Source organism: Syngnathus scovelli, chromosome 19 (assembly GCF_024217435.2).
Source record: "Syngnathus scovelli strain Florida chromosome 19, RoL_Ssco_1.2, whole genome shotgun sequence".
Classification (NCBI taxonomy): domain Eukaryota; kingdom Metazoa; phylum Chordata; class Actinopteri; order Syngnathiformes; family Syngnathidae; genus Syngnathus; species Syngnathus scovelli.
The window spans coordinates 1624296-1651830 of NC_090865.1; the positions used below are offsets into that span (position 1 = coordinate 1624296).

Genomic DNA, 27535 nt, shown 5'->3' on the forward strand with positions numbered 1-27535 from the left:
CAGGAGCTTCAAGTCAGCATTTACAAACGGCTTTATTTCTTTGACTCAGATTGTTGGTTTTCCTTGGCAGCAACCCCTGCTCGGTAATTCCGAGACAAGAATAGCTCCAGGGAACATGGCACTGGTACCACCTTCCTAAGATGGCGCTGGCATTCCCATGCACAGCAACAACACTCGTTCCTGACATCTCCTCGACAGGAGGTCTCGTGTCTTCATGACTGGACGGATTCAAGTTCACTTTACACTCAACAGGACTTTGTATTGATCCACAATCCAGCAGGAGTCTCTCTGATTGTCCACACAGTTTATGAGTCCTGTCTCCATCCCAATTGGACATCATGGAAGAAAGGTCCATCTCCTCTATGCCCTCTCGAGGTCTTTATATTTCTTTCGGAGTACCGACACTTGATCTTTGAAAAGCACAGGGTCAAGGCGAAATTGAGAATGGACCAGAGGCATGTAGCCAAACCAGTTGGCAAAAGTGTTGACGCACTCCTGGCGCTGGTTGAAATGCTCCGGGTTGGCCCAGGGGACATTCTTTGTGGACTAGTGGGCAAAAAAGAAAAAAAGAAAAGCTCACACCCTGAGTCAAATTTGACTTCACACACACTTCCTTACCTGTGGACTAGGCAACTCCTTGTATTGCTTCCTTTGAGCCACTTTGATGGGTGGGGAGTGAGTGACAGCAGAAACTAGGAAGTTCATCAAGATGTCCTCACAGTTGGAGGTATGATCCACCAGGGTTCTCAAAGACTGCGGCAGGTAGTGCGAGAACAAGTAGTGGTAGTACCTGTGCGGATAATAATATTTTATTATAATACTCAGAAAGCCTAGAATAAAATAAAACAAAAAATGTAAAAAATATAATATAAAAAATATAAAAAAATAAGTAAAATAAAAAATAAAACTGTAGAAAATAAAATAAAAAATATAAAAAAAATAAAACATACTGTATTACTTTTTACCTGTGGTAGAAGGCCGCCCCGGTCAGTACTATGGAATAGTCATTGGTCCATTTGGAGGTGTAGCCCCATGCGTGCTTTAAGGGATCCCAAAAGTGACTCCGGGGAGGGTAGCCCACAATCCGATCAGGGAAGCTGCGCCACACCAGGAAGGCAAAGTTCACCTACAAGTACACGGAGGGTTACAACCCGACTTCATTCCATTTTGAGATTTACTCAAATCCTGCTCCGCACCTCACTCGTCAGCAGGACCGTATCCTCATCCAGACTCAGCACCGCGTCAGTTTCTATGGCAACATGAGGCAGGAAGCGACTGGTGGTCTGCGAGAGCGATACAGCAGTCAATCTTACAGTACCGCAGGCCACTTTTTTATTTGGCATGTACTTTGTGAGATCAGGAGAATGAGTCAGAGATGATCTTGTTACAATAAATGAGCTTTTGCCAGGGCGGCTGTACAAACAAAATGACTGACGTGAATTGTAATAAATGCCTCTTGTCAGATAAGCAGGGATATGAAGATAGATGACAGACGTCAAAATGAAAGACTGCAGAAGAAGTGGTTCGGGGCAAAGAAAAATAGAGATAACAGTCAAAGTGACTTGTCAGTCAGATTTGAGCGTAACGAAGGCGACACTGACCTTCTTCTTGCCGTCTGTCACAATGAGGGGAACTGGCATGGGAGGCCATTTGCTGCGACTGGGCGGCGCTTTTTCACTGTTCCAGAGGATGATGATCTAAGGTGGCACAAGGAGATGATTAGAACTGATCCAAATCAGCCAGTAACACACAACAGCTTACTTACTTGGGAGCAGTACTTGGATTTTGAGACCACCTGTAGCAACTTCATGATTGGCTGAGATTGGGACACCAATGGAGACACAGCGTGGATGACAGCGGTGAACTCTTGATTTGGACTGATACCTTGAACAGAACACAAATATTTTTATTTGCACATGTACGCAAGGAAGGCAGATTTTAAAGGCTGGTATTTACCTAAGCTCAGGTAGTAGAAAGGGAAATGTGCAAGGTGGGTGGAATATTCTGGCAGGACAAGTAGACCTCCGGGCAGAGAGTTCCACATGTATTTGTTCCTTGATATGTGAGAAAAGACACGATCCTTAATGATCTGCGGAAAGGGGAAAAAAAAAATTATTGTCAATGTAGGATGAATTCTTCTTGGTGCTGATTTGATATTGTACTTCTCATTTACACCAACAGGGGGAGTCATTGAGACAACTATTGTGGTATCCCACTATGTGGCCCTGTTCTTCACTGACCTCAGGCTGACTGCACAGCTGTCTCCCATGGGGAGAGCCCCCCCACCTCACCCACACAACCCCCCCTCAGCTTGCTGTATGTATATAAGCAGCTTATCATCAACCTCCAGAACCTTTCCTTTATTATCTCAAGCATAAATCCCCAGCAGCAAACACACTCGGGCAGACAGACTTTTGCTTTTTTCAAACATGGAAGCGTTAAGGGAACATGCATTGCTCACCGTGTGGTCTTTGCAAATTTCAGAACAGAGAATATTTTTGTGTGTTTTCTCTGCTCAGACAAAAATAAACAAATGTCCTGTCTGGGATACTATAAAGCAAATTTAGGAGTGCCAGTGAGGCGGAATCGGACATGTTTGGACTGAGATTTGTAACGTAATGATAGTTTGTCCTGTCTGTACATTAAAGGGGTTCTTTGCGACTGCAGGCACCTCAGGTGTGTGCTTTGAAAATGTGCAGCAAGAACAAAGTAAAAAAATGAAAAATTGGGAGGACTGATTGGAATCCAACTCTATAATCATAACAGAGTAGCGTTTGATTCAAATGGAACTCTTTCCCAGAAAGGCTTTTCTAAAAGCAGTAATCGTGGCAACGCACGGGCAGTAAACAGCGGGGAGCTTTTGTGCGCATGATTGCAAAAGAAAAGTTGTGTTTTCATAGTACTGCTTTTTGCAGACATTTTCATTGCAAATGAGAAGATGAGATGCATTCCTTGGCCGGATTGGATGTTAACGGAGAGGCAGACTAGTATTCACCAGTCCCGATGCTTTCATGTTTAAGCTTGGTAGAAAGTATCCACAAGAAGTTAAAAAAAGAAAGCACTTAGTGTCCGTGCAGCATTGGATATTTTAGCACCGCTGTGTTTTATATTTTATCCCTTGATGAAAGTGTACATGACAATATCCATCCATCCGTCCATGCATTTATTTTTTTATTTAAAATATTTATGTATCCATCAATTAATTTATTTAGGTATCTATTTTAGTTTTATTTATTTGAGTGCATATTTTTATATTGTATTTCTCATGTTCAGGAAATAATTATGAACATTTTATTTTAAAATAAATAGTTGTGTAAATAAAATAAAAAGTAAAATAGTGCTGATTTCATTTGTTTTTATCTTCAGAATGAATCTAGAGTTTACCTCCAGTGTGGTGAGGACTATCTTGTCCACAGAAGAGAAGTAGGCTTCCCATAGCATCTGCGTTCTCTGTCTGAGAGCCAAAACGCGTTCGTTTCCGACAGCTCTCACTGTAGATGGCACCTAAAGAGAAAAGAAAAATCAAAAAAGAAATGAAATCATTTTAAGTGTGTCTTATAGCTTCTGCTAAAGAGTCACCATCACAACACATTCAAGTTAATGTTCAAGTTCAGATTACAAAATATGACCTCTATTTACATTTAACACTTCTTTTTTTTAATGAATGCTAAATGTAAATTTTTCTTGGTTCCTGCATTTGAGAGGAGGAATTTTTATAGTCGCCTTTCTTTAATCAGCCTCTTGTGCAAGAGTGTCACGCTCATTCGCTCGCCATCACTGTGTCAGCGTCAATATTGCCGCGTTACGGCACGATCCGCAATGCCACTGATGAGGTCAGGCTCGTCATGTGCTATAGTCGGAACCAAATTGAGCATGTCTCCTCTCATCAGAGCTCTTTGCTCTTGTTTGGGTTCATGTGCACGGCTCCATTTCATGTCCACAACGAGAATAATGACTCTTGTTAAGAGTGCACCGATTTTGTTCTGTTTAGGTGTGTCACAGAGAGGCAAAAGGGGGCATGCAAAGTTTTGTTCATTTTATTTTTCACATTTTTAAAAATTCCAGGTATATGCTTTTGGTGTGGGGAACATCTTGACGGATTTATTTTGTGATATTGGCCTTACCTGCAAGAGTAGTCTCTCATCCCCTTCAATGACAGCTTGGTTCCATTGTATGACGTCGGAAAATGGCAGCTCCCAGCCGTTGCTTAGCAACACGGGTATACACGCCGCCTGCAAGCACATGATACGATAGTGAGAAAAGAATACACAGACTTGAGATGACTCACTAGATATTTTTTTAACATTTTTGACTTTTGCAAAAATAACAGACTGCATTCAAATTGAAGTCCAACTATCCGGAAATGATTTCATGCACAAACTTTACACGCAGCTGAGAGTGCGTGACCCCAACAGTGACATCGCAGTGAGTAAGAACTTCAATTTATTCCGTCCCACGACGCCCTGCAGGTTCGACACTTGCAACACACGCAAAGCAAACGTCAGCAGTGGTGCTGACTTTTGGGTGTACTAATGAGCAATAGTCACTCGGGGGATGTAAACCAGGAGGGAGCTGGTGCGGAATAAGAAGCAACCGTTTTGATACACGAAAGACTCGTACTTTATTGGAGTTGACTTTTGATGTTGCCTCATCCATCTGACTCGCTGACAGCTTTTTTTGAAGTTGCTCTGCTTTTTTTTTCAACTTCCCAGCCCTCCTCCGGACTTCTCCATTAGCCCCTGGGTGCGTGTTTGTTGATTTTTTAATCTCTTGGCGCTCTCTTTTAATTTCTGCCCCAATCCTCCTACTCAGTGTGGTCTTCTGATTTTTATAGGTCACATTTTTTTAATTGCTTGGTTAAAGCAAAGTAGTGGCGATCAAACGCTTTCACAATCTCTCACTGTGACATTTCTTCTTAGAATAGACCTGCTGAAGGACAGCCTGGGAATTTGTGTGCGTGTATGTGTGAGATGCCCCAGGTTACAAGGTTGCAGTGATAATCCAAATTCAATTCAGCTATGCAAATGGAATTGCAGCCAAAGGCTTGTGTGAGTCCTTTGACCCAAGAGTGAAGTGCCCTAACACCCTACACAAGCCAAAATGGAGGCTGCGTTAAACGACTGTAGCTGTTTTTAGAAACCAGCGCACGTAGCGTACTGTATGCATGACTTGGATTGTCCGTGTGTATTTTGGAACGCTGGCGTAACCGCATTTGTAATTGCCAGTTCTTTGTGGGCTCGGTTGGTACCGAAAAAAAAAAAAAGGGAAAAGTGGTGTGAATGGAGAAGAGGAAAGTGAGGACGGAGAGTCGAGACAGAAGGAGCTGCGTTCGGTGCCAAGCCTTGTGGCTTGTGTGCAGATTTGTCCATTCAGCCTCAATCTCACACACACACACACAGAGTACGGCCAAGGGAGCGCAGCAACAGCAGCAGCCAGGGGAGCTCAGCAATGATCAAATCTAAAAACAGCCACTACTGTTTCCTGTCAGGGCGCGAGAACATCGACTTGGGTGGCAGGAGGAGAAGTGCAGCATGCACTCTCCATTTTCCCCTATGGGCAAGAGCATATGACGACAGTGTTTGTTAACGGCGCGTATGCGTCAGCGCTTGTTTATGGGCTCATTTTAATTTAAAGGGCCCCAACAAATTAAACTTGATGGCCACATTTCCATTCAATGGTGCAATGCTTTGGATAGACCATTTGCAGATGTGGCTATTAAGGTGTCTACAGACAACATAAAGCAAAATTGCCGAATGGTAATTATCTGCAACTTGTATGACTCCAGGTTCACTCTGCTATTTGCTGTACATTACTGAAATGTTTTTTTTTCCCCAGTTGATAATTGTATTATTGTCCCTCTACTGGCACTGGCAAAGATAATTTTCCGATAGGGTGACCAAGGATAAAAAAGTCACTTAAAAAATATTTGTCAGAAAATGATGTTAGATAAACAGTATATTTTTATTTACCTGCAAGGACTCAAGGAAGCGGAAGGAGCCCAAGCGTCGACCTCTAGGCACCAGACAAAAGGTGGAATTGTGAAGCAGCTCCTGGTAGTCGAACCTAAACAGATAAAAATCATTCATAAATAGAAAGAAGCAACAAGAAAAATGCTCTGCAACGACTGTAAAGTAAAAAATATATATATTTTATATAGTCACACACATCAAACCAGAACTTTTGCAACTTACTCATAATAGTCCACCAATAAATCATCCAAGTTTTCTTTTTTCACTCGCAGGCATGTTGGCACGGCTAAATCCAATATGCACTATGTTGAAAATAAAAAAGCCACATAAGCAACTTCGGTCTATTGATTTGTTGCTGCAAAAAAAAAAAAGAAAAAAAGAAATTTTCCCTGCAGTGCCTAGCAATACATTACCTGAGGGTATTCTATCAGCCGCTGCTCATATTTCATAGTGCTGCTATGTAAAAGAGCCCAAAAGCAAAGCCTGGGCATCAATCATTCCTTCAAGCGCTACCAGTGACAGGTGCTTGCATATGGGATTGAAACCTGCATCTCAGCTCTTGCAAGAAGAAAAGGAGCAAGCATGTGTTGGAGGTATATGGACATAGGTGATTATTATTACAGAATGTAGGAAAGTAAAAAAAAAAAAAAACGGGATTAATGCGCATTCAGTGTTTGAGGATGACAAATGTGTTTAGGGGCGAGCTGGTGAGTGTGACCCACTTCTGTCTTTTTGTTGCTGTTTTTGTTTTTGTGCATAACTTGGGGCCATATTGTCAATGTTACACTTTTTTTTTTTTAATGAGACTATTGTCTTCAGGCGGATTTTTTTTTTTTTTGCATGGCGCTTAGCGTAGCTCAGGTACTCGAGTGGCAGACATAAATTTTGGAGTATTTAAAAAAAATATTTTTTACAGCATCTCTATGGTGAACCGATCGAGTGAGTCAACCACATGACCGACTTAATGTGTAATATTTATTTTATGTTTATATGTCGCGGTCACTCGGCTGCAGTTTGGCAAAAGTAAAGTCATTGGCTGCAGCGGTGCTCTCGCCACAAGATACACACGGCACGGCACAGCACAGCGGGATTGCTCTATTTATGTCAAGGCAATCGGCACAGTGTGATACCAGATGGATCAAAGCTGGTGTGTGTGTGTGTGTGTAGTGTGTAGCGTGTGATAAGGAAGCTTGTCCTCTTTTGAGTGCTTTTACCATCTTCCAATCTCTTCCACTTAGTTTTAACCTCCTTCAAGTTTCTTTTCTTTTCTCCATGTTCATTATCGATTAGGTTCACGACCTCTGACCCTTCATGTTTACCCGAGTGACAGTTAAACAGATATCGACCCGGCGCAAGTCAAGAGTGATGGGAAGCAACAAAGGGGCGGGTGCTATGGAAGATGTATGATTGACAGCAGCTTCTGCTTAGTTGATCATGCTGGCTTTAAAGGTCAAAGGTCATCAGAGAGGAAATGCACTAGTGTAAATTATGTGCGCGGTTGACCAAATCTATGGATTAACTGCCATCGTCAGTATTTATAGATTGATTTTTTTCAGATTTCCTCTTTCTTCTCAATATTCCTTAAACCAATTTTTTTTTTTTTTTCCGGGGGGGGGGGGGGGGGGGGGGGGGAGAGATTTGCATCCTGGTGCTTAATCCTATCCCGCAGCTGTTCCGCACACGTAGGAAGCATCCTCCAATGGCAAACTCACTGTGTCTTCTTGTAACAGATGGACGGATTAGCCACCTCCTCCATTCGCTCCTTCCTATCCGTCTTTCATTCCACACTCTCTCCGCACCTCATCTTGTCACAGAACTAGAATGCTGACTTAATGTGACTGAGTAAACAAATTCTGTTACACACATGGAAAAAAAATAACATGGATTTTTTTTGCACACATTTCCACAAAGATGTCAAATCAAGCCCTGGGAGAGAAAAAAATCCTGGAGTAAAATTCAAATATGTTTACAATGCGATAAAAAGGGGGTTTACTTTAATACTTGCTGCGCTTTTGCAAATTCCACACGCACACACAAATGTCCACTCCCATATCCTGTTAATACACAGTTCCTCCTCTGCTGGGTCCATCCCTTACTCTTTGTCTTTATCGGCCTCTCTCCCTCCATCTCTCGTTAATTACACAGAGCGAAGGGACTAAGCTCTCTAATCTGAAAAGATACGACCCCGCAACCAGCTCATCCCTTAACACTGTTACTTATACCTCAATCCAGCACTCGCACACACACAGAGCTACAGGCGAAATAAAAACATGCATGCAAGATGTTTTTGCACAAAAAAGGGCACATGGAGAAAAGCTTTCCAAAATATACATCAGAATTTAAAGTGCGTCCCACATCCACTTACTGCCAAATTTCCAGCATTATGCAGATTACAGCAATATTAAATACTGTACTCCTAAATAGTTCCAGCTAGGCTTATGCAAGTGCATTTTGCCAAATCTACTTCATGTTGATTTATTTTCGCTTTAAACCATTTTTAGTGTTCACCCCAAGGTGTTTTAAAAAACTGTCATGTTTGTGAAAACAATTACATAGACCTAGCAGATGATTATGGCTATTTTTAATTGTAACAAAAATACCGTGCATATTAATATAGTGGTCTGCTCGGTGGAATCGCGACTGAGCGGGTGTGACAAGGCTCATCATGCGCCGTCGTTTGGTTATATATAGAAATGGGAGCACAGCTGTCTCTCCATTAGGCTAAAAGCACAGCAGCACACTAACATGGCCATGGAGTCATCAACCTAGTCGCCATTTTTGCACAAGGAAAAAATGTCGTATTAGCTTGGCCTGTTGTTGATGAGTAGTCCGATACCAATGCACCGATAACTAGCGTATAGCACGAATACCGACTTTTGATATATAAAATGAGCAGTTTAGAGTAATCTTGACAGACAGTAATACTTTGATAAGGCTACATAAAAAAAGATTTATATATTGATAAGAAAATAAGGCACAAAAAAGCTCATTGGGTTTTCTTAGGGCCCTCTCTCCCAGCATGCACAATGTGTCTGCTGCAAGTCTAGCGTGACTGATTTCAAATCAGGTTCTCTGCTTATAAATACAGAGCAAGGCGATGTTACTCACTCGCACGCACAAAAACACACACAAACACACTCTCAGCAGGCGCAAGGGCCAAAACCTTGCTTTCATTTTCCATAGTGGATGCTCCCGCACCACCAGACTCGCCAACAGCTTCTTTAGGACCCTGAACTCGCTACCCCCTTCTGCGTAGCGTGCGGCACTGTTGCGCTATTTTCTGGTACGTCTGCTGTACGCTCACTTGGTCCTTTTTTTTGCTCCTCTTATTTATTTATTTGTTGTGTTATTTATTTATTATTTATTCAGCACGCTGTTGTTATACTTGTTTACTTGTTTGTCTGTTGTGGGCCATGTCTTGTCACCGTGGGATAGGGGGGAACGAAATTTCGGTTTCTTTGTGTGTCTTTGGCATGTGGAGAAATTGACAATAAAGCTGACTTTGACTTTAACGGAAAGTGGAGAAGGCTAAGGCCTGCCATGGGACTTTGAAGTAAGGATTTCTCTCGTACTTTCCTCCATAATTTATTATATTAGATAAGATGGAAAAGGCGCGGGAAAAAAAGATGGCTATAAGCTGAAAGGAACAGTGAACAAGCATTAAGATGATCTTAAGGGTGAGATAAAAGACACCATTTTATCACCAACTTTCATATTAATGACGAATTCTTAATCTCACGGAGCAGCGTAGTTCAACTTAATCCATTTTGTTGGCAAACCAAGCGGCAGCGCACAGGGAAGCCGTTTTAACAGCAAAACACACAAAAAGCAAATGTGGTAAGTTCAAGCGGTATGTTGGAGCCAAAGAGAACAACAAAGATGACATCAGAGGAGCCATTAAAAGCTCTGAGCAAACATTTGCTACATATAGACAAGCAGCTGCACTAAGAACACAGGTGGGGCCTACAATAGGTATGGCTGCCATGCTGCAGCTTCTTTTCAACTCAAATGTGTGGGAACGTTTGCAGAGACTGCTGGATCATCGGAGAATGTGAGCGTGCGTGTCTGTGGCCATCACTCAAATGTATAAAACCTTTCTTTCCAACTCCCGTAAAAAAACAAAACCTGCTACTATAAAGGCTAAAATGATTTTTTTCCCCCTCTTTTAATGAAATGTGCGTCACGAGAGATTACCCTCCAGCCTGCAAAAATAGAGAACTCCTTGTCAGACTTCAAACGGCGCCGACCTTGTGTTTTACGATGGTCGGACGGCTGTTTGTTTTATGGAGCCACCTCTAAATAGAGCCGCTATTCATATAGTGGTCCCATTTATCATAATATTTCACTCTTTCAAATCCATTTCCCGACACGGCCTTGTGCGGTAAAGTGTTGAATCTAAAAATTTTGCACGGCTATCTGATGCAACCGCACAGCAATATTACATTGTACGAGAAATGTGTTGATGAAAAATGTTACTTTCGATTAAATACGTGTAACACGAGATTCCAAACGTCACCCGGCTTTCAATGCGCTTGAGGCTGACCTAATGAGGAAATTGAGGAAACTATGCTATGGGCAATATTGCGCTGTCTCTTTCTATATATATTATTATGTTCAACGGTTCTCTGAGGCATTTTGTAATGTTTATTATCTCCAATTAGGGAACTGGTAAAAACAAGTCAACATACAACGTCACCATCTACTGGCCGACAGTCAAATTACATTCAAAACAAAATTCATTCGAATTTATGTAACCTATGATTTTATTTTATAGCTATGTTACCTCACTTTAAAAAACAGCATCAAACATTCACATTAATTACTTTCGTCAAATAATTTCTAATTTTCTAAAGGTACGAGTCAAAACTGAGTTTTCGCCTGCAATTGGATATTGAGCGGGCTGGAGCCTAATCGTTGCAGATGTGCAAGGACAAGTGGAGCAGAAAAAAGGGAGTACGAGCAAGAGTCAAAGAGACAGTACAAGGTAGGCAGAAAACAGATGTCCTTTTTTTTTTTTCGCAAGGGTCATAAACAAGGAGTCATTCAAGTTTGAAGTCGGCCGAAGGGCACGGAGAATTACAGAGTGCCAAGGCGAGAAAAAGAGATAAATTACAATGCGGCGACGGGAGTCAATTCAAAATGTTCAGTGATGGAGGGGAAAAGGGGGAATATATTAGTGGAGGAAGCATTAAGTCAAGCAGTAGCAAAGAGAGACTAAAGGGCTTGGGAAATCAATCAATGGAGGAGCGGCGTGGTGCGGCGCGGCGCGGCGCGGCACGGGGTGGCAGCTCCTCTTCACCGCGGCCTTTACTTTACGGTGTTGACATTGCCAACGTGCAAAAGCCTTCTTGAAATGGGGTCGCATTTGAACATGTGGCCTGGGGGGGTGCAGATGCATATTTACAAATTCATGCTCACATAAGTGTGTCTAAACCTGTTTGACTGACGATATAGTAAACGGCTGAAAAAAAAAAAAAGCCATATGGAAACCAAAACCATGAAAAAAAATAAATCCAGATTTTGTAATCGGATGTGTGGTATTAACTGACACATTTAAATTTGGCTGATGTCATACAACACAAATTGTAATCCCGTAAACTTGCTTGAGTCCTTCATTTAAAATATACGAGGAGATAATAAGAAGCCACCATCAACACTTTCTCAATCTCATTTTCTTGCACCCTCCAAAACTTCCACCACTTGACAAAAGCTGCTTCACCATCTTCACTCAAGTGGACGCGCAGCACATCAATAATTGACAAGCTTCCTTCCGTACATTGGAATTAAAATGTACTACTGTATAGAGTAGATGCCAACGCTTTCAGACCCAAGCTGAGTGGTGATTACATGCCGTCTCGGGGGACGACGAAGGAGGGCAAGGCCTTTAGGGAGGTCAGGTGATTGTTGATCTACATTTCTGCTGCTTGTGGAGATGGAAGCAGTTCTGATAAGTTAAGTTATCATGCTGTTATCAACTAGATCAGGTAGACTGATACATGTTAAAGAAAGATGGAAGGCTTATGGACTGAATTATGGATTCCTCAGACAAAAACCAGACAAGGTTGAGTGAGTCAGGTCAGACCTATTGATTGTGCACAAGTCTAATGCATCCACAGCATACAAACAACTTTGAATGCCCAATGAGGTTTCCATTTTATCCAAATACAAAACAGCTTTTACGCACATTCACAGTTTGCATATTGACAGCACTTGTTTTGTAATTAACAAACAAAATGAACATTTATTCCTTAAGCTTTGTCTGCTTTTTGCATTTTGCAAATTCCTGTTAAAATATATTTTTTTGTCAGCAAACTCAAACAACATGGTAGGAGAAAAAATAATAAGAATGATTATTTTTGTGAATTGCTCTGAATGACAGAAACTAGAATGCACTCGCTTGTAATCCAATGAAGAAAAACAATAACAAAATGAGCTGAGCAACCACTCGCATATAAATGGCCGAAAGACACGTAAACATGATTGTCAACTCCGGGTAATGACAAGAAAGTAATTATATATAATTATAAGATTCGCTCTTAGCGTTCAGCATTACTCCACGAGAACTATTTTAGCATTTAAGATGCAAACATTCAAATTTGAAATTGATTCCCCCCGGGATGTTCACAAACTGAACATACATTCATGCAGACGGAACATCCAGGGTTTGAGTAGCACTAAGAGGTGGAGACAGTGGCTGCACTGTGGAGGACTTGGACTCATTCCAGAGCCTCTCCAGAACATTCCATTGAGAGTCTGCTGGCTGGATGGCTTGGAGGCCGGTAAACAAGCACAATAACAAACAACTACAAAATGGGAATTGGATTATCAACATTTTATAATATTGGGAATTTAATTCTTAAGTCTGTCAATATTTATATATTTATAATGAAATATACTGACATCATAAATGTCCTCTAGATTGAAATTTGAAGGAGTCCGCCGTGCTGCATGATAGCTACAGATGTATTTTCCCTTGAAGCAAATAGAGGAGGGATGATAAATTGAATCAAAAGTAGAGAAACGAAAACATTTCATTTCCAGTTTAACTGGCCTCCTCGTGATTGACAGCATCGAAATGAACGACGCTGCTAGCAAACAACTGCAACTCAACTCGCATCAGTCATGACGTTATGTGCTGAGACAGCTCCAAAAAAGTTGGACGTTACCAACATTTCAGATTGGGAAATAAACAACAGTGCTGAGGCTTTTACATTTTCTGCTGCTGGTCTTGATTGAGATTAAAAAAAAAAAAAAAAAAACTGAAGGAGAAGTTTGAAAGATAAGATTTGCATTATGAATGACTAACGAGTGCTGTGGTTATTCCAGCAGCTTCCCTTGTTGCTCTTCTGTTCATAGACTGAGTGTCCAACAAACAAAAACAAGATATACCCTAATAGCCTTTCATGTGAGAATCTCTGCACCGTTACTTTGAGATGAACGTTTATAGGCGCAGCACTAACAACAAAATAACTCAAGAGTTTTTCCACCGGCATCTTCCCACCTCCTGCTTGCTTACTTTAACTGCGTTTCAATAGTGCATATCCCATTTTGAATAATTTAATGAAAGCAGCATGATAAATCAGACCTCCCCCTTTTTTTTCCACGCATGTAACATAAACATGCAGATAATGGAGCGGAAAGTTAATTAGACGTGGAGTTGAGAGTGTGCATTTTCCAGCAGCGACACAATCATTGACAGTATAGTGCGTCTCCTGGGTGGGTTGTGTTGTTCTGTATTATAGCACGCACTCAATTATGCCCCTGTGGAGGGTTTCAAACAAGAATACAGATATCGAAGAAATAGAATGACTCTGAAGTCCGTGTTGCAAAGCAAGCTAAACTGTAGAAACACAAATTATTATTGGACCGGACGAGTAATCGGCTCTGGGATGACGTATAACCTTTCATTGTGCCAAAGAAAACATTCAGTAGTTGGCTGCCTCAGGTGTAAAATGTCAGAGGTGGCGCCACAAGAGAAATTGTTTTTTTTAAGGGCAAATATGGCTGCTTGGCTTGGCCGTGCTTTGGAGTATATTATTGAATAAGTCTGCCCTCAGGGTTACAATAATAACAAATCACTTTCCAAGGGCGCAAGATATAATGGCTCTCAAAATAAGATCTATACGCAGTTGGCTGTGTGGAAACAGTAAGCTCAAAACGAAAATAATGTTACCATAATACTATAAATGTACTTCCACATTTTGTTTAGGCGTATTTTTAGAATTCACTTTTAATTAGGATGTTTGATACCGATACCAAATACCGATACCACTAGAACTTGTCAAATTTCACGATGACTGATCACTTTATCTTTCTGATGCAAACTGCTGTTTTGATTTAAGTATCGGTGGCTGGTATCGGTGTCCTTCATGAATTCAAGGTCGGTGGTGCGTGCCTAATGCTGTATTTTGTCTGAGTATGAAAAACGAAAAACAGGTTTATGGCAGCTGAAAAACATTGACAGAAAACTGTACAGCAGGAGTAAAAAGCTTAACGTGAGGAATAAACAAAGGGAATGTTTCTAATAAATGAGTAACAGTGTGACCTTCGAAAATATGACAAAACATTTTATGCAAGAGCGGGATACACAGACTGCCTTGCAAAAAATCTCTCAAATTGCTCTCCTAAGAGCATAAACAGCAACATGTTGCATTTAATTAGGGCAAAACACTCGCACTGTAACCTGAGCCTGGCAGGCTTTAAAAGGATCTCGCTAAGTTTTAAAGACAAAAGAACACCGACGCAAATCAGCATATTGCCGGTGTCCATTGGGAGTTTTTATTTGTTTTAATATAAAACATGAAAAGCCGGGAAACATTGCGACTGTAGATAGCTTCGGAACTAAACAAGCAAGCACACCGGGGATGCTTCCCTCCATATTCCATTTCAAGGATTCCATTACATTCCAGCTGTCCTGGAACCACTCCCTTTCTGAGAAGGCGGACATATTTTATTTATTTTTGGTCTCACTCAAGTCTTCCCAATGAAATTACAGTGCTTTGTCACTCAATTAAGGCCAGCTCTCAATTTTCTGTAGGTGGCTGACGTCTGCTGGCTGTCAAAGCCGGATAAGGCCCAGGTATTTGATGTCAGGACTGAGCACCGGGGGTCCGGTGCTTGTCTAAAGGGACCCGAAAGCTCTTGGGGAGAAAGCAAAGACAAGAGAAGGGAGATTGAAGTCAGTCCAAATTCCGCCTCAGAAAGTGACAGCTGAGAGATTAGTGGTTAATTAGCTCCGACCAGTTTACTGGCAAGCGAGGGAACTGCCCGATCACTTTGCTTTACACGGAAAAGGCGAAGAGAATCACTGCTGCCTCTGGAGGAGAGCCAGTTGAAAAGAAGAGACTGCAGCCAAAAGTAGAATCAAATACTTTCGTACTCAAGTTTCTCATCCCTCATGAACATCTGGGGAGGCGAGATAAGGAAGATGTAATGAAAACAAAACGGTGATTGACACTTTGCTCGTTATGCACATGTCACAAGTTATGTAAATTGTTATTTTTATGCAAGTGCGATATACAAAAAAAAAAAATAGCAGAGGAGGAAAGAATGTGCCACTTGCAAAATGAACTGTAATGTGTTATCTTCTTTTGCGGTGCATGTAAAATCAAATACTTTAAATTCAAATTATTATAAAGAAAGAGGAAAGTGGAAACTCCAAACTATTCTAATTTTGTCACCAAGGAGCAAGTTATACTGTTTGCTAGTGCCAGTGTGGAAAATAAACTCCAGACAGCACCTTTTAATCAGCTACTGCATTAGTCACAAGTCGGTTGCTGCTGAAGCTTTCCAATCAAGAGCTGCCTGGGATTTAATGAGCGACATAATGGTTGAACTGAGACCTCATTTTTATGTTATCTCTCACTCTGAAATACTACGGCATTTTCACACTCCGTAAGGATGGACCACGGAGTCCCACCAAGACCAATTAAAAAACAAAATGAACAGATACGTTGAAAAAGTAGAAGATCCTCAGTGTCCAATGCTTTGATTTTTAACTAATCTCTTGATGACTGTGTTGTTAGCGCTGACGTCGTTAGCAACATTTGACAAGAATAGTCCAGCAGGGATGACGGGTAGAGCTTCGGGGAAGTCAATAAGCGAGGAGGCGAGGAGATGAATAAAGTCAACAGCCCCGGACGGGGCATACGGCAGAGAAAGCTTTGGTGAATTAGCAATTTTTTTTTTCCCAGCATGGATCAATGATGCATTACGGCAAACAAGAAGGAGGGGGTGGAAAGAGAGTACTGAATAATATGTATCTCTCTCTGTGTTTTTTTTTTTTTTTTTTTGCTCCCAATTGGCACCAGTGAGATGTGTAACCAAACAAGATGGCAGAACAGACAGCAAATAATCACCCGACAAAAGCACATCAGTATTCTAAGGTAGCAGTCTCACGGGATGACAAATGTTTTCGTGTGAACTAGCACACCACCAGAAAGTATTGGATTTATTTTGAAGATAAAAATGGCCCACGGGCACAAATGCTGTTTCATCTTAAAGTCAATGCACATTCAAATATTTTCAGGATATAAAACCAATTAATCGATTCCTCCATCGACTAATCGGATACAATTTTATTTGCATCAAAGTATATTAAGAATAATCGTTGATGACTTTTTATTATCTACTTATTTATTTGGTATTATTTAGTGACTAGTTTAGCAATATCAATGATCACTCTAATCCAAAATAAAACACGATGTTTGCAAATCTCTTATATTGATTAAGCAAAAAAAAAATAATAATCAAACCTAAGTGCCGCTCCTTTTTTATGAATGACTTACCGCACTTGTTCTACAATAGCTGCTTAGTTACCAGAATTTTTCCATGGGGATCAATAAAGCCCACCCGCAAGTTTAATCATCATCATGCATTAACCTTGGAAATCAATGCGGCACAGAGAACACTTATAGGAGCGTATGTTTTATGACACAATAACATTCCCAGGCTCTCTGGCCCATCTGCTGCTGTTTTTATCTAAACAAATACCACGTTGAAGACAAATACAGGCGCATTTATTTGGCGGCGACTTTTTGTTTAGTTTGCTAACAAACACATCATTAACTACACTGAGACGCTAAGTTACCAAATATGGCAAAACTTGTACTTTAAAAAAAAAAACATTAAGAAAATAGCCAGAGCTTGTTGCAGTATGGATTATTTTTTGTGGAATACATCACAAGACATTTATTGGTTCCATGGATTCCCTGGGGTTCATGGAGGTAGAATTGCAGAGACGGAATATAGATCGACCCTACTTCTGTCTACGGAGCGCCTCCGATTAGCCTATTAGAGAACATGATGGAGTGTGACAGTGTGTGTAAGTGCTTGCTTGGCTATTGCGAGGGAGGAGACGAGTTCAGCTTAATGCACTGAATCCGAAATGTGATACAATAAATAGCGCTGGAGCTTTTAGGGCTCTAATTTGTATGGTCATTAGTGCATGCGGTTTGTAAATAGCATGCCCTATGCAAATACGGGGAGAAAGTAATTTATAATGAGAATAATTTGGGGTGATTTTCCACCAAATTTTTCAATGTCATTAAACTCTGCGTGTCGGTTCGACAGAGTGGAAAGTATGAAAGTGGCAGGTTCTAATCTTCTCACCTGCATGACTAATTGAATGTCATGTTTTGCTCGACTGGCTCATGTAACCTGTTGCAGAAGATATATTTTTTTTAATTATTATGATTGCAACTATGTCATCCACATTACGCAACAATTAACCGCCACATTTTTGCCACTCGCCATTTTGGCTGGGCTCGCAACTTGCTTCTCATCCATCAAAGGTGATAAAGAAGGAGCGGTCCCACTGCAGCAATCATTAAATTAAAGTTCAACAGCAGATCTCATGAGAAATTCATGATGTTTGCTGCAATTTTCTTTCCAGCTGTGTGCAGAATTTAAGAGTGTCTAACTACGCCACACATCGTCTCCTGTGTTTACTGATGTAGGGTAGCTGGGATGAGAAAAACTAAAAGTATGACCTAACAAGACAAGGTCAGCATGGAGTTGGGCTAACGAGAGAACGAGGTCAAATGTCAGCGATTGCTTTGCTCGTACAAGCATAACAACAGAACCCTGCATTAATTTGCGCTGTTAGAAATTCAACAGATTTACCTCATTCATTTGCTGTACAGTAAATACCAGTTTAACCCCAATACCTTGCAGAGTTATTAAAACCTCTGTCTATACTGGAGATCAGATTAGTACAGCATACATTAGTGAGTCTTTTGTGATTTGGATTATCATGACAAATGATTGCGCTTCATTCGGCGTCCAATGAGTATAACGATAAAATTATTCCTAAAAAATATAGTCAAATAACTCCAAATGACTATTAATAGGCTTACCACATACATTTATGGAGGAAAAAAAACTCCAAAATAAATAAATAACCACAAATATGTCAAGCCTTAAACTGTTCTTCACTGGAATATTAGACATAAAAATAAAATAAATAAGATTTGCTTTCCAGATCGTTATGCCACGCTTACAAAAAGCACATATGATGGGGTCAAAAGTTCAAGCAGATGCTATCTGATTATAAAACAAAGTGAAAACTGGACACGGGATTCCTGTTCCTTAAGGAATTTGCCTTGCTCCATCCCTTCCTTCCTTCCTCCCTACAAAGTGTATTGTCATTGTCAAAGTCTTTCCGCTCCAGTTGGCCCGGATAACAGCAAGCAAGGTTGCCAGAGGCCTTTCCTGCTATGATCCCAGCAAAGGTTGATGGAGAGCCCGATTAGAACCTTGAATGGACACCTATTAGCTAGTTATCCACACGAATGGAAGAACCCTCGAGCGATTTGAATATCAGTTTAAAATATCGATACGAATAATCGGTACTGACAAAAATCATCACGATTTCTTGATGATGAATGGAACAACAATGCCTGCCGTGACCTTTGCATGCATCGTGCAAGACTGGCATAGATTTGACTCGCCATGACTTAAGTTAGCATGGAATGCAAAATGTGCAAGTCACAAGTGTGTGTCAAATCTTCCAGACCAGAAAGTTTGCCTTCACAGGGAGAAAGGCAAGAAGTTGCTGTTCCATTATTCATACTGGAACTGAGCATGATGTTAGGAGACTTGAAGTCAACTGTTAAGAGGCAGCAAGGGGAGGGAAGTTACAAAGTGACAAGGGTTGAAAATGGGTCAAACATAACAAATCATTTCAGCTATTTACCTTGGATGTGTAAATAAGAACATAGTGTATGCAAGTTTCCATTTACAATCCTACTTACAAGTGCGGAATATTTAAAAATAGTTTAGCCTGTCCGAGCCGGAGCGTTAATCCAGCTTGACTGTCATTGGTTGTACCGGGGTTCAATGTAAACACAGGGCAAGTGTTACCTTTAATGCCCCCGACGATAAACTACTTAGAGACGTGGAAGAATTGTAGAGAGTGAAAATGCAACACACAATGCAAGGAAGGAACAGCAAAGTAGTTTGTTTTTCCAAGATTGAGGCATCAAATGTTATTTTTGGAATTTGGAAAGCCGCAGTCTGAGCAAAAAAAAAAAAGGGAGTGCAAAGCAAAGTCAATAGTGAGCGCTTTTGCATGCTGATTTATTGTTTGCTATTTTGTTTCTGTGACCGCGCGAGCATGTCTTCATGTTAGATGAAACATCTCTCGGTGTTTGTTTTATAGCTGTGGTCAGAATAAGATCTCCATTTAAATGCTGGAATGTGGGGACTCATCAAAGCTGTGAATATAAAATCAGACATTTGCTGCAAATAACTATTTCTATCATATAAATGAAGTCAAAATAAGGATTTTTTTTTGGTGAAGTTGTTCTTGGTGACTCAATATTACGGGTGAAGACTGACATGCGGGAACCAAAAGTATGAGCTGGCGGGTCGGAGGCAACAATGGAGAACAGTGTGTAGAAGAGCCACAGAATCACAATGATTCCTCTCTTTTCCAAATACCCGAAAGCGGCCTTGCAGACACATCGAGAGAGACCACATCATCTTGGGAAGATACAATTTCACTTCCCCTAATTATAGTGAGCTGCCGCATTTCTCGTCTGGGTTGCCCGAAACACTTTACTTGCTAACATTTGACACACGCATTTACTTGTTATGGGGGAAGAAAAAAAACATTTCTTTTTCTTTGTTTTTTTGTAGCATTTAAAAAAAAAAAATCAGTGCAGCTGTTTCCCATTTTGTTCACCTTGTCTTTTTAATCACAGGTCCAAATTGAACTCAGGTACACTCTCCCGTTTTGCATATCCCAGTCGCCACCCCGAGTCTGGTTTTACGCGCCACCCCCTCCTCCCGCTCATTTGCATTCATTGTACAACATTTTCTGTTCCTCCCTTTCTTAGAGAATGGTCCAAAGCGAAGCAAACTAGGCCATTAGGCTGCAGCACGGCTTCTCTGGTGCTTCAAGTTGTGCCTCTCCTCCCATTTGTCACCCTTCTGTCTCAACCCATTCTTGCATAAAGTTGCTCCAAGAAACCCCAAGTTACTTTTTCTTTTTTGTAGTATCTTCATCTAAAGACTTGTTCCCTACCCTGCAGAACACCATCTAACCTTTTTTGTCTCTAAATTTTGTGGTTAATTTTTTTTTTAATCCTTAATGCAGCACAAATAACTTTTGAAAGTAATTCATGACTTTGGAGGTTATTGGACTGCCACTTGGTTGTTACTAAGCAGGACTGGATTAAAAAAAAAAAAAACTGAGAAAAACGTGATGGATTAAAGTAAATATCCAATTGGATTTGATGACAGTGATTTGTTCGTTTCAATCTATTTCACTAGCCCCGCCCCCTTCCCAGCCTCCATTGCTTGTCCCTTTTCAAGCCCTCCCACTTTCTCCTTTTGACGGATCTTGACCTCGTCCCTCCAGGCTAATCTGCCGGCGGAGCAGATGTATCTGCTCATTAACCTGCTACCACCTTCTAAGAGCCTCATTAAGCCTGGCACAGGTCCAAAAGCTCATGACAAGAATAGCAGTGATTATCTGCATGTCTTTTTTTTTTTTTCAATAGATGGCTGATTAATACGAGAAATCACACTTCTACAAAAGCACTCCCGCTAGTGTCCTTCCCGGACTACACGGAATAAACGAGCTCATTCATTGCACTCCAAAGCAATTTCATCAGTTTGCTGCCCACCTCCCAATGTAAACAAGCTCCAAGACGGAGACGCCGACCAACTGCCGTTTCAGCGTAAATTGTGTTTGCAGTTTTGAGATTAGTAGTCTAAAAAAATATTTTTCAACACTGACTGTCAATCAAGCTTACCTCTCATATTCCAGGTTGTCGTGGTCGCAACGGGCATCTTTATGCTTTTCCCAGTCCTTCCCGTGGCGGCACGTCGTTAATGACACAATGTCCTTCCCGTTGTGGATGTGATGGAGAGCGTTTCGGGTATCTGAGCCGATGCCTGTCAGATAGCGTTTGCCTTTGAACATCAGCAGGTACTTCCTCCGCGGCGGGGTGGTGTTCCTCACTAACCAACCTCGCTCGCCACCCTTTTGCGGGTGGTCCTTTGAAAAGAGCGGGATGGAGATATCAAAACCTGGTCTGAAATGTTCTGTGTTGAGGCTGGCTCGGGCCAAGATGGCCTGGCCTATGTTGAAACCCAGTTCCTCTGTGTAGTTGGGCCAAGTGCCTGAGTAAAGGTTGAAGATCAGGTGATTACGCCCATCATTCCAAAGAGGGTAACCCCGAATGCGTTCGTCCACATTGTGCACAAACTGTCCTGACAGCTGGTCTCTGTCCAGGGTATCGATCCCGAGCACAAACAAGCAGGCTTCGCGTGGATCCGACGTGTAGTATCTGGACTCCGATATGGACGTCAAGATCTTTTTGTAGCTTTCGGAGACGCGGTCGTTTTTTTCCGAAGGGTAAACGTACACCCTGAATCCTTCTCTCCCTCGACGCCGACACCGCGAAAAGTCAAAGCAAGTCTCCATGCGGCAGTGGCTGTCCTTATAAATAACAGACAACGCTTGTCGGCGTTGCCGGGGCGACTCGGACGTGCCGGGGTCCGTCTGGAGCTCGTTCAGGTGAGCGTAGCAAGGCAGGAAGGCCCGGTCGGTCCAGTTGGGCCAAGGTCGCGCCATCTCGGCCTGCTGGCTCGTCAGCATCCGGAGCAGACGTACAGGTAGCCGGACTCCCCTACCGAAGTAAAAGAGAACCAGCCAGCAGAAGGTACACAAGCCCAGCAGAACATATTTCTTCCGCGCCTGCATGGGGGGGCTTGTCACAGTCTTTTTCTTCTCTGTGGCTGACGTTTCTTCTTCTTCTTCTTCTCCTTTGCCCCTCAGCTTTGAAGCCTCACAGGGGCAGCAGCCAGCCGAGTAGTGACTTCTAACAAGGAGCTTCTAGAGGAGGGCAATGTGTTAACAAGGACATCACCGCTTCCTCCAAGTGTGGCCTGGTCCACTTTGCCATTTAGGAAGAAGACGCAGTCCGAGTTACCGTCTCGCCCTCAGTCAATCCTGGAAGGCTCAGATAGCGGTACTGAGCCGGCCGGGTTGTGGAATGCGTGGCTTCTGCCGATGCTGTGTGCATTTCTTCTCCGGCGCAGCCTGCTCGGCAGGAATGAAGGAAGAGTTGTCTGCTCCCTCTGGCTGAGCTTTCTGCCTCATGGTGCTAGGAGCAACTGCTGTGGGCAGGCCCCTCCTATGGAGAAGCAAACAAACAAGAATACAGATCAAGTACACAGAAAGTTGCCACTCCTCAACCAAAACAAAAGAGCTTTTCATTTGTGTAACGGAAACTTAGTTGATGAAGAATCGATTCTTCCATCGATCAATCGAGTTTTTCTGACATTATTTTTATTAAATAATTAATAATAGTGATTTTATTTAGTGCAGCTAAGCAATATCACTCAAGAAGGATTGATGTTTACAAAGAATGAATCTGTATCCTAGAAAAATCATATCGTTCAATCTTTGGTTCAAATGTGTCCGAATCATTATTCTATTCAAATACGTGTCGATTCATTTGATTATGGATTTGTCGATTCATCTTGACACCTCGTGTGTGTGCTTTAACATAAAAGACCAAACAGCTTGAAACTTTGGAGTTGAGGTGGAGTGAAGAAAAAAAAAAAGCGTCTCGCAGTTTAAAAAGAAACAGGGGAGGGAAAAGAAGGACATCTCTATTCACATTTTCAGTTAGATCCTTAACGGTTAACTTTTTTTTTGTCCTCTATATGTACAGTATGTGTGTGTGTGTTGGGGGGGGGGCTCACAGTAGAGGATAGTGTTCCTACTGCCAGCTTCCACACAAAGGCAGCTTTCACAACTCACCTGCCCACGTCCTCCACCACTCATTCACATTCCTCACTACTCAAGCCAACAAGTGATGGTGGCCACACCGTGCAAGAAACGTGGAGAAATAATACCCCGGCTGATAGGAATGTATTCGTACGTTGCATACCTTTATGCAAATATTCACACAGCAACATTTAAACACACTACTAATTGTTTTTTCCATCAAGAAACAAGTCGGGAAGCCATGACATATCAATAATTCACAATTTCTTGATTAAAACATTGATTTCTCATTTGTTTTATCTGCTTTTAATCGTTTATGTCCTACCACTAATAAAACTTGATGCATCTATGGGGTCATAAATCAATGTAAAAACACATTCTGAATGTGCAAAATGTGCTTCTTCAAAAAAAAGAGAAAAAAGCAAGAATGAAGAAGTGGAAATGCTTGAGTGAATTCCTTGCAGCTACAAATTAACAAGGACAGATGCACTTATGGATGCCCACAAGTACCTGGCTCTAAGTAGCGGCAGAGGTCCGTGGGTCACACATCAATCACGGACCATTACGGTGGCGACAAGCACTGGAGGAAAAGCCACGAGGCTCAATAAATTGCACGGAGGTGGAAAGAAGAGGTTCAAGGTGAGTACACTTTGTCATACGATGAATCCCAATAAGCCATTAAAATGATTCGCATGTGATGTGCACACCTGAATCGATGACTACTTGTCTGTATGTGACATGGATGGAAAATAGCCAATGCGGTATATGATGAATATTTCACAGGTCCAGGATGTCTTCTTTCCTTCGGGGCTGCAGTTTTCCACCCGCGATTGAGCAAGGTCATTCTTATTCTGTTTTCAGGTTTGTTTTTGTGCTCATGTGGTTTCTGCAAAGACCTCAGCCAACCCCAATTGCAACTGGACCCAGCACCAAATTGTTTGTTTCTATTTATGTTTATATTGACGCCATGTTATAACCATGACGACGTGGCCCGCCTTGAAAACATGTTTGACATAACAGTTTGGAAATGTCCACCTAAAAATAGCACCACTCATACCATTGTTAAATAGCAGCAGACGTTTAGGTGACTTTGTTTCCAACACACATCTGGCTGTGTGTTTTTACTGGCTAAAATGTGCCGACGTATAACTTCAGCGAAATGAGGTGTACTGAGGAAAAACACAAATTTTGCGGTGAGGCCCCGGCTAAAATTAAACACTATGATTAAAGGCCTCGGATGTGACAGTAGTGCAAAAGAACCCGAGGGGAACTGGACTGACCTGAGTAATTGCAGAGGTGCCCAAAATGTTCGCGTGCTGCATGGAATATATCAAAAGATCAAAAAGAATTCATGCAGATTGCAGAGGAACCTTTTCGATATTATCTGCAGCTAGCAACTTTTATTTCCATACCTAAGTTTCGGCCCAAGAGAGCTTCTTAACACGATGTTTATATCAAGCCGCAACAATTGTGCTCATCCTAATTACAAGCTGAGGTTGATGAATTAAGTCTCAACAATATGCTCCACGTCAACAACACAAGGGCTAATTAACACAACGTTGAAGATGAGCAGAAACACTCTCGAGGATGTCGACGCCACCTCAATAAAAACGTCAATGATGTTAACGCGTCGGGCGAAAACAAGCAACTGCAGCAGGGAGGGAGAAAAAAAAAAATCGGTCCTGACAATCACCTCTGAGCATACGCTGAATATAAAAGAAGAGGAAATACACGGTGTTCACTTGTCAATAAACAAGAGCTGGAAGCAGAGTTGATCAAACATGCAGCGGCGGCGTCTCATCGCACGCAACCTCAATTACATCGACCTACAAACAATCAGACCATGACATTGTTAGAGTCAAGACCTGCTGCTGAGAAGAAGAAAATATGCCGAGATGAGTTTTTCATAAACTACCCGTCAAATAAAATTAAGAGTGCCACACACACACAAATATTAAATACAGATTTTTTTTTTTATGAAGGTTTATAAAAGGTCAAATTGCATTGACTGTTCTTTTAGTCACCTTCATCCTTTTCATTATCACTTGAAAATGATTCTTCAGCAGTTCTTGTATTTAATAAAAAAGTCAAGGTGTATCTACTGTTGAATGGATCATCTTTAAAAGCTGACACGTTGCACCTCAGTTATTCATGACCTTGAACAAAAGGATCAAAATCACACATGGGAGACTCCGCGAAACAAGGATTCATTTTTGCAATGGAAATAGCAAACGCCGGCCGGCTATATCGGGAAGCACCCAGACAAGATACGAGGCTCGACAATCCACGAGGGAGGGGGCGGGTTACAAAGCATCATATGGATGTAAAATTGCTATTAAGATGAAAAGCCGTCATATCCAAAGAAACATCTCATCAATCAGAGGGAATCTCTGCACGGCTTGTCAGAATACGCTTTCCCATGAGAGCCCTTCCACTGCAACCGAGATAATGATGACACTTTATTCCAGGAAAGTCTTTTATCAAGAAACAAGTCAACTGTAATTCATTGCCAAATATAATTAGAATGCGTGTTGCGTTGAGATTAAAACCGAATGGAAAGCTGGTGTTTCATGATTTTTTTGTTTTTAATTATTATTGCGTACATGAGCTTTAAGATGGAGAAATCGAGATTAAAAAAAAACTGAATTATAGATCATTAGGGACACCTAAGCAATTCATAATAATAATAAAATAGAATAAAATAAAATAAATAATACATTAATAAATAATAAAATTATCAAAATGATCCCCACAAAAGAATCATAATTCTGCCTTTACAAAAATAATAATAATAAACAACAGCTAATAGATTTAATAGTAGCATGTACTGCAGCATACTGAGCGCTGATTTTATTCTTATAACAACACAAAAGGGACAAAATGTAAGCTAGCCTTCTAAATACGCCGTAGTGCAATTGTACACGACTACAAAGCATGGTTCCGAAATAAATATGCCGCTCAACTCCAAAGGCATGTAGACAAGCACACTGTGACACTTGGCTCCAATGTCTCCAATGCAGACTGTAATAAATTTGGAGCTTCACACAACTTTCCACCCGCTCCTAAATTGTTCCAAATCAAGCGAGGCAATAACACTAATTGTTAGTTATGTTCCCCTTATAGGTGAAAATGATGTCACTGTAAATCAAATTTTTTTCCTGCAACATTTATTATATAGTCCATTTACCTATTTTCAATGGCGCTTATCCAGTCCAGGAACACGGGAAGCTGACTTCAGGCAAAAGGTAGACGACCCCCCCAGGATTGTTTTCGATCCACTCTGAGGGGACAAGAATATTCTATTTATATATCAATACTTTCGATGCAGAGCATCATCAGTCATTGCCGTAATGGACAGATCAGTCCCAAGTGTGAACGGCTAAATTTGGTTATTGTACTCCAAGCAGCACTAAATGTTTAAACAGCCCACTTGAGATCAGGTAGCAGGTCCATGTAGGACGAGAGCACCAACTCCACAGAACCTGCTGCATCGTGCACTGAACCTCAATAATAGGATTGCAGCCAAAACATAATGCACCCTATTGCTCCCACATCCACCTCTTCTATAAGAGCATCCTGGAGCACACCATCACCCGGCTGCTCCACCACTTCATGAATAAAACTAGAGAGCGAGGTGATGTACTTGAGTTCAGATAAAAGACTAGCCGAGTGTGTTATTATATTTACTGCTGCAAAGAATACATTGTTTTGATAGGTGGGCTGCACACTTTGCAAATAAATCTGTTGCCCATTGCAGTGTGCTGACAATGGATACGCGCCCGGGAGAGGTGTGGAAATAAATTATCTTAAAAAAATAAGAGACAACCTACGCTGTCAAACTTCACCGGATAGTATGCAATCATAAGGATCAATGCAGCATCCAAACATCAACATAGGGGCGGCAGAAATGACACACGCACGGGATGCCACTTCATCCGACGCTCACGGATCTTACCGGATAGCCGCCAAGCGAACTCTCGTGCGTGCTTTTCCTTTTCACGCCACGTCCGAACATTAGAGAAGGAATTCAGCAAAGGAACGCGCGAGTCTCTTCATCGGGATATGAAAAGAGAAGAGGAGCGTTAAATGATCCATTTTGCACATCCACCACGGTAGCCATTCGCGATCCGCCCCCAGGTGCGTGTGATTGGTTAAGACGCCCCTCCTACGTCTTGACTGTATGGTAAAGAAAAACACTCCATACGCTTGTGGATGCGACCCGGTGCTGTGGGTTCTATGACCCAATTACGCACGAGGAGCGAGCTGGTAAAGGCAAGCCTGTTTTTGCAGGGTAATGTCTATTGCAACTTGAATGGGTATT

The 27535-nt window shown here is 41.6% G+C and overlaps 1 protein-coding gene across 1 annotated transcript; it reads right to left on the reverse strand.

The window, feature by feature from the left end:
- Positions 1–13: 13 nt before the first annotated feature.
- Positions 14–27484, reverse strand: LOC125986799 (exostosin-1c). The gene is made up of 13 exons (XM_049750681.2): positions 27170–27484; positions 26402–26494; positions 21230–22615; positions 5970–6063; positions 4125–4232; positions 3385–3504; positions 1957–2089; positions 1766–1884; positions 1602–1697; positions 1197–1283; positions 966–1126; positions 619–790; positions 14–546 (listed from the first exon to the last, which is right to left on the reverse strand). Exons 3-13 carry the CDS (start codon positions 22180–22182, stop codon positions 361–363), a joined length of 2229 nt encoding a protein of 742 aa, XP_049606638.1. The 5' UTR covers positions 22183–22615; positions 26402–26494; positions 27170–27484; the 3' UTR covers positions 14–360.
- Positions 27485–27535: the final 51 nt, after the last annotated feature.

Bases quoted from the DNA above. Each gene is read 5' to 3' on its own strand.
- LOC125986799 (XM_049750681.2), bottom strand. From the start codon at position 22,182: ATGCAGGCGCGGAAGAAATATGTTCTGCTGGGCTTGTGTACCTTCTGC. The intron at 2,090-3,384 runs GTAAACTCTAGA...CCCTTTCCGCAG, and splicing joins TAGTCCTCACCACACTGGAG to ATCATTAAGGATCGTGTCTT. The intron at 1,885-1,956 runs GTAAATACCAGC...GTTCTGTTCAAG, and splicing joins TTTCTACTACCTGAGCTTAG to GTATCAGTCCAAATCAAGAG.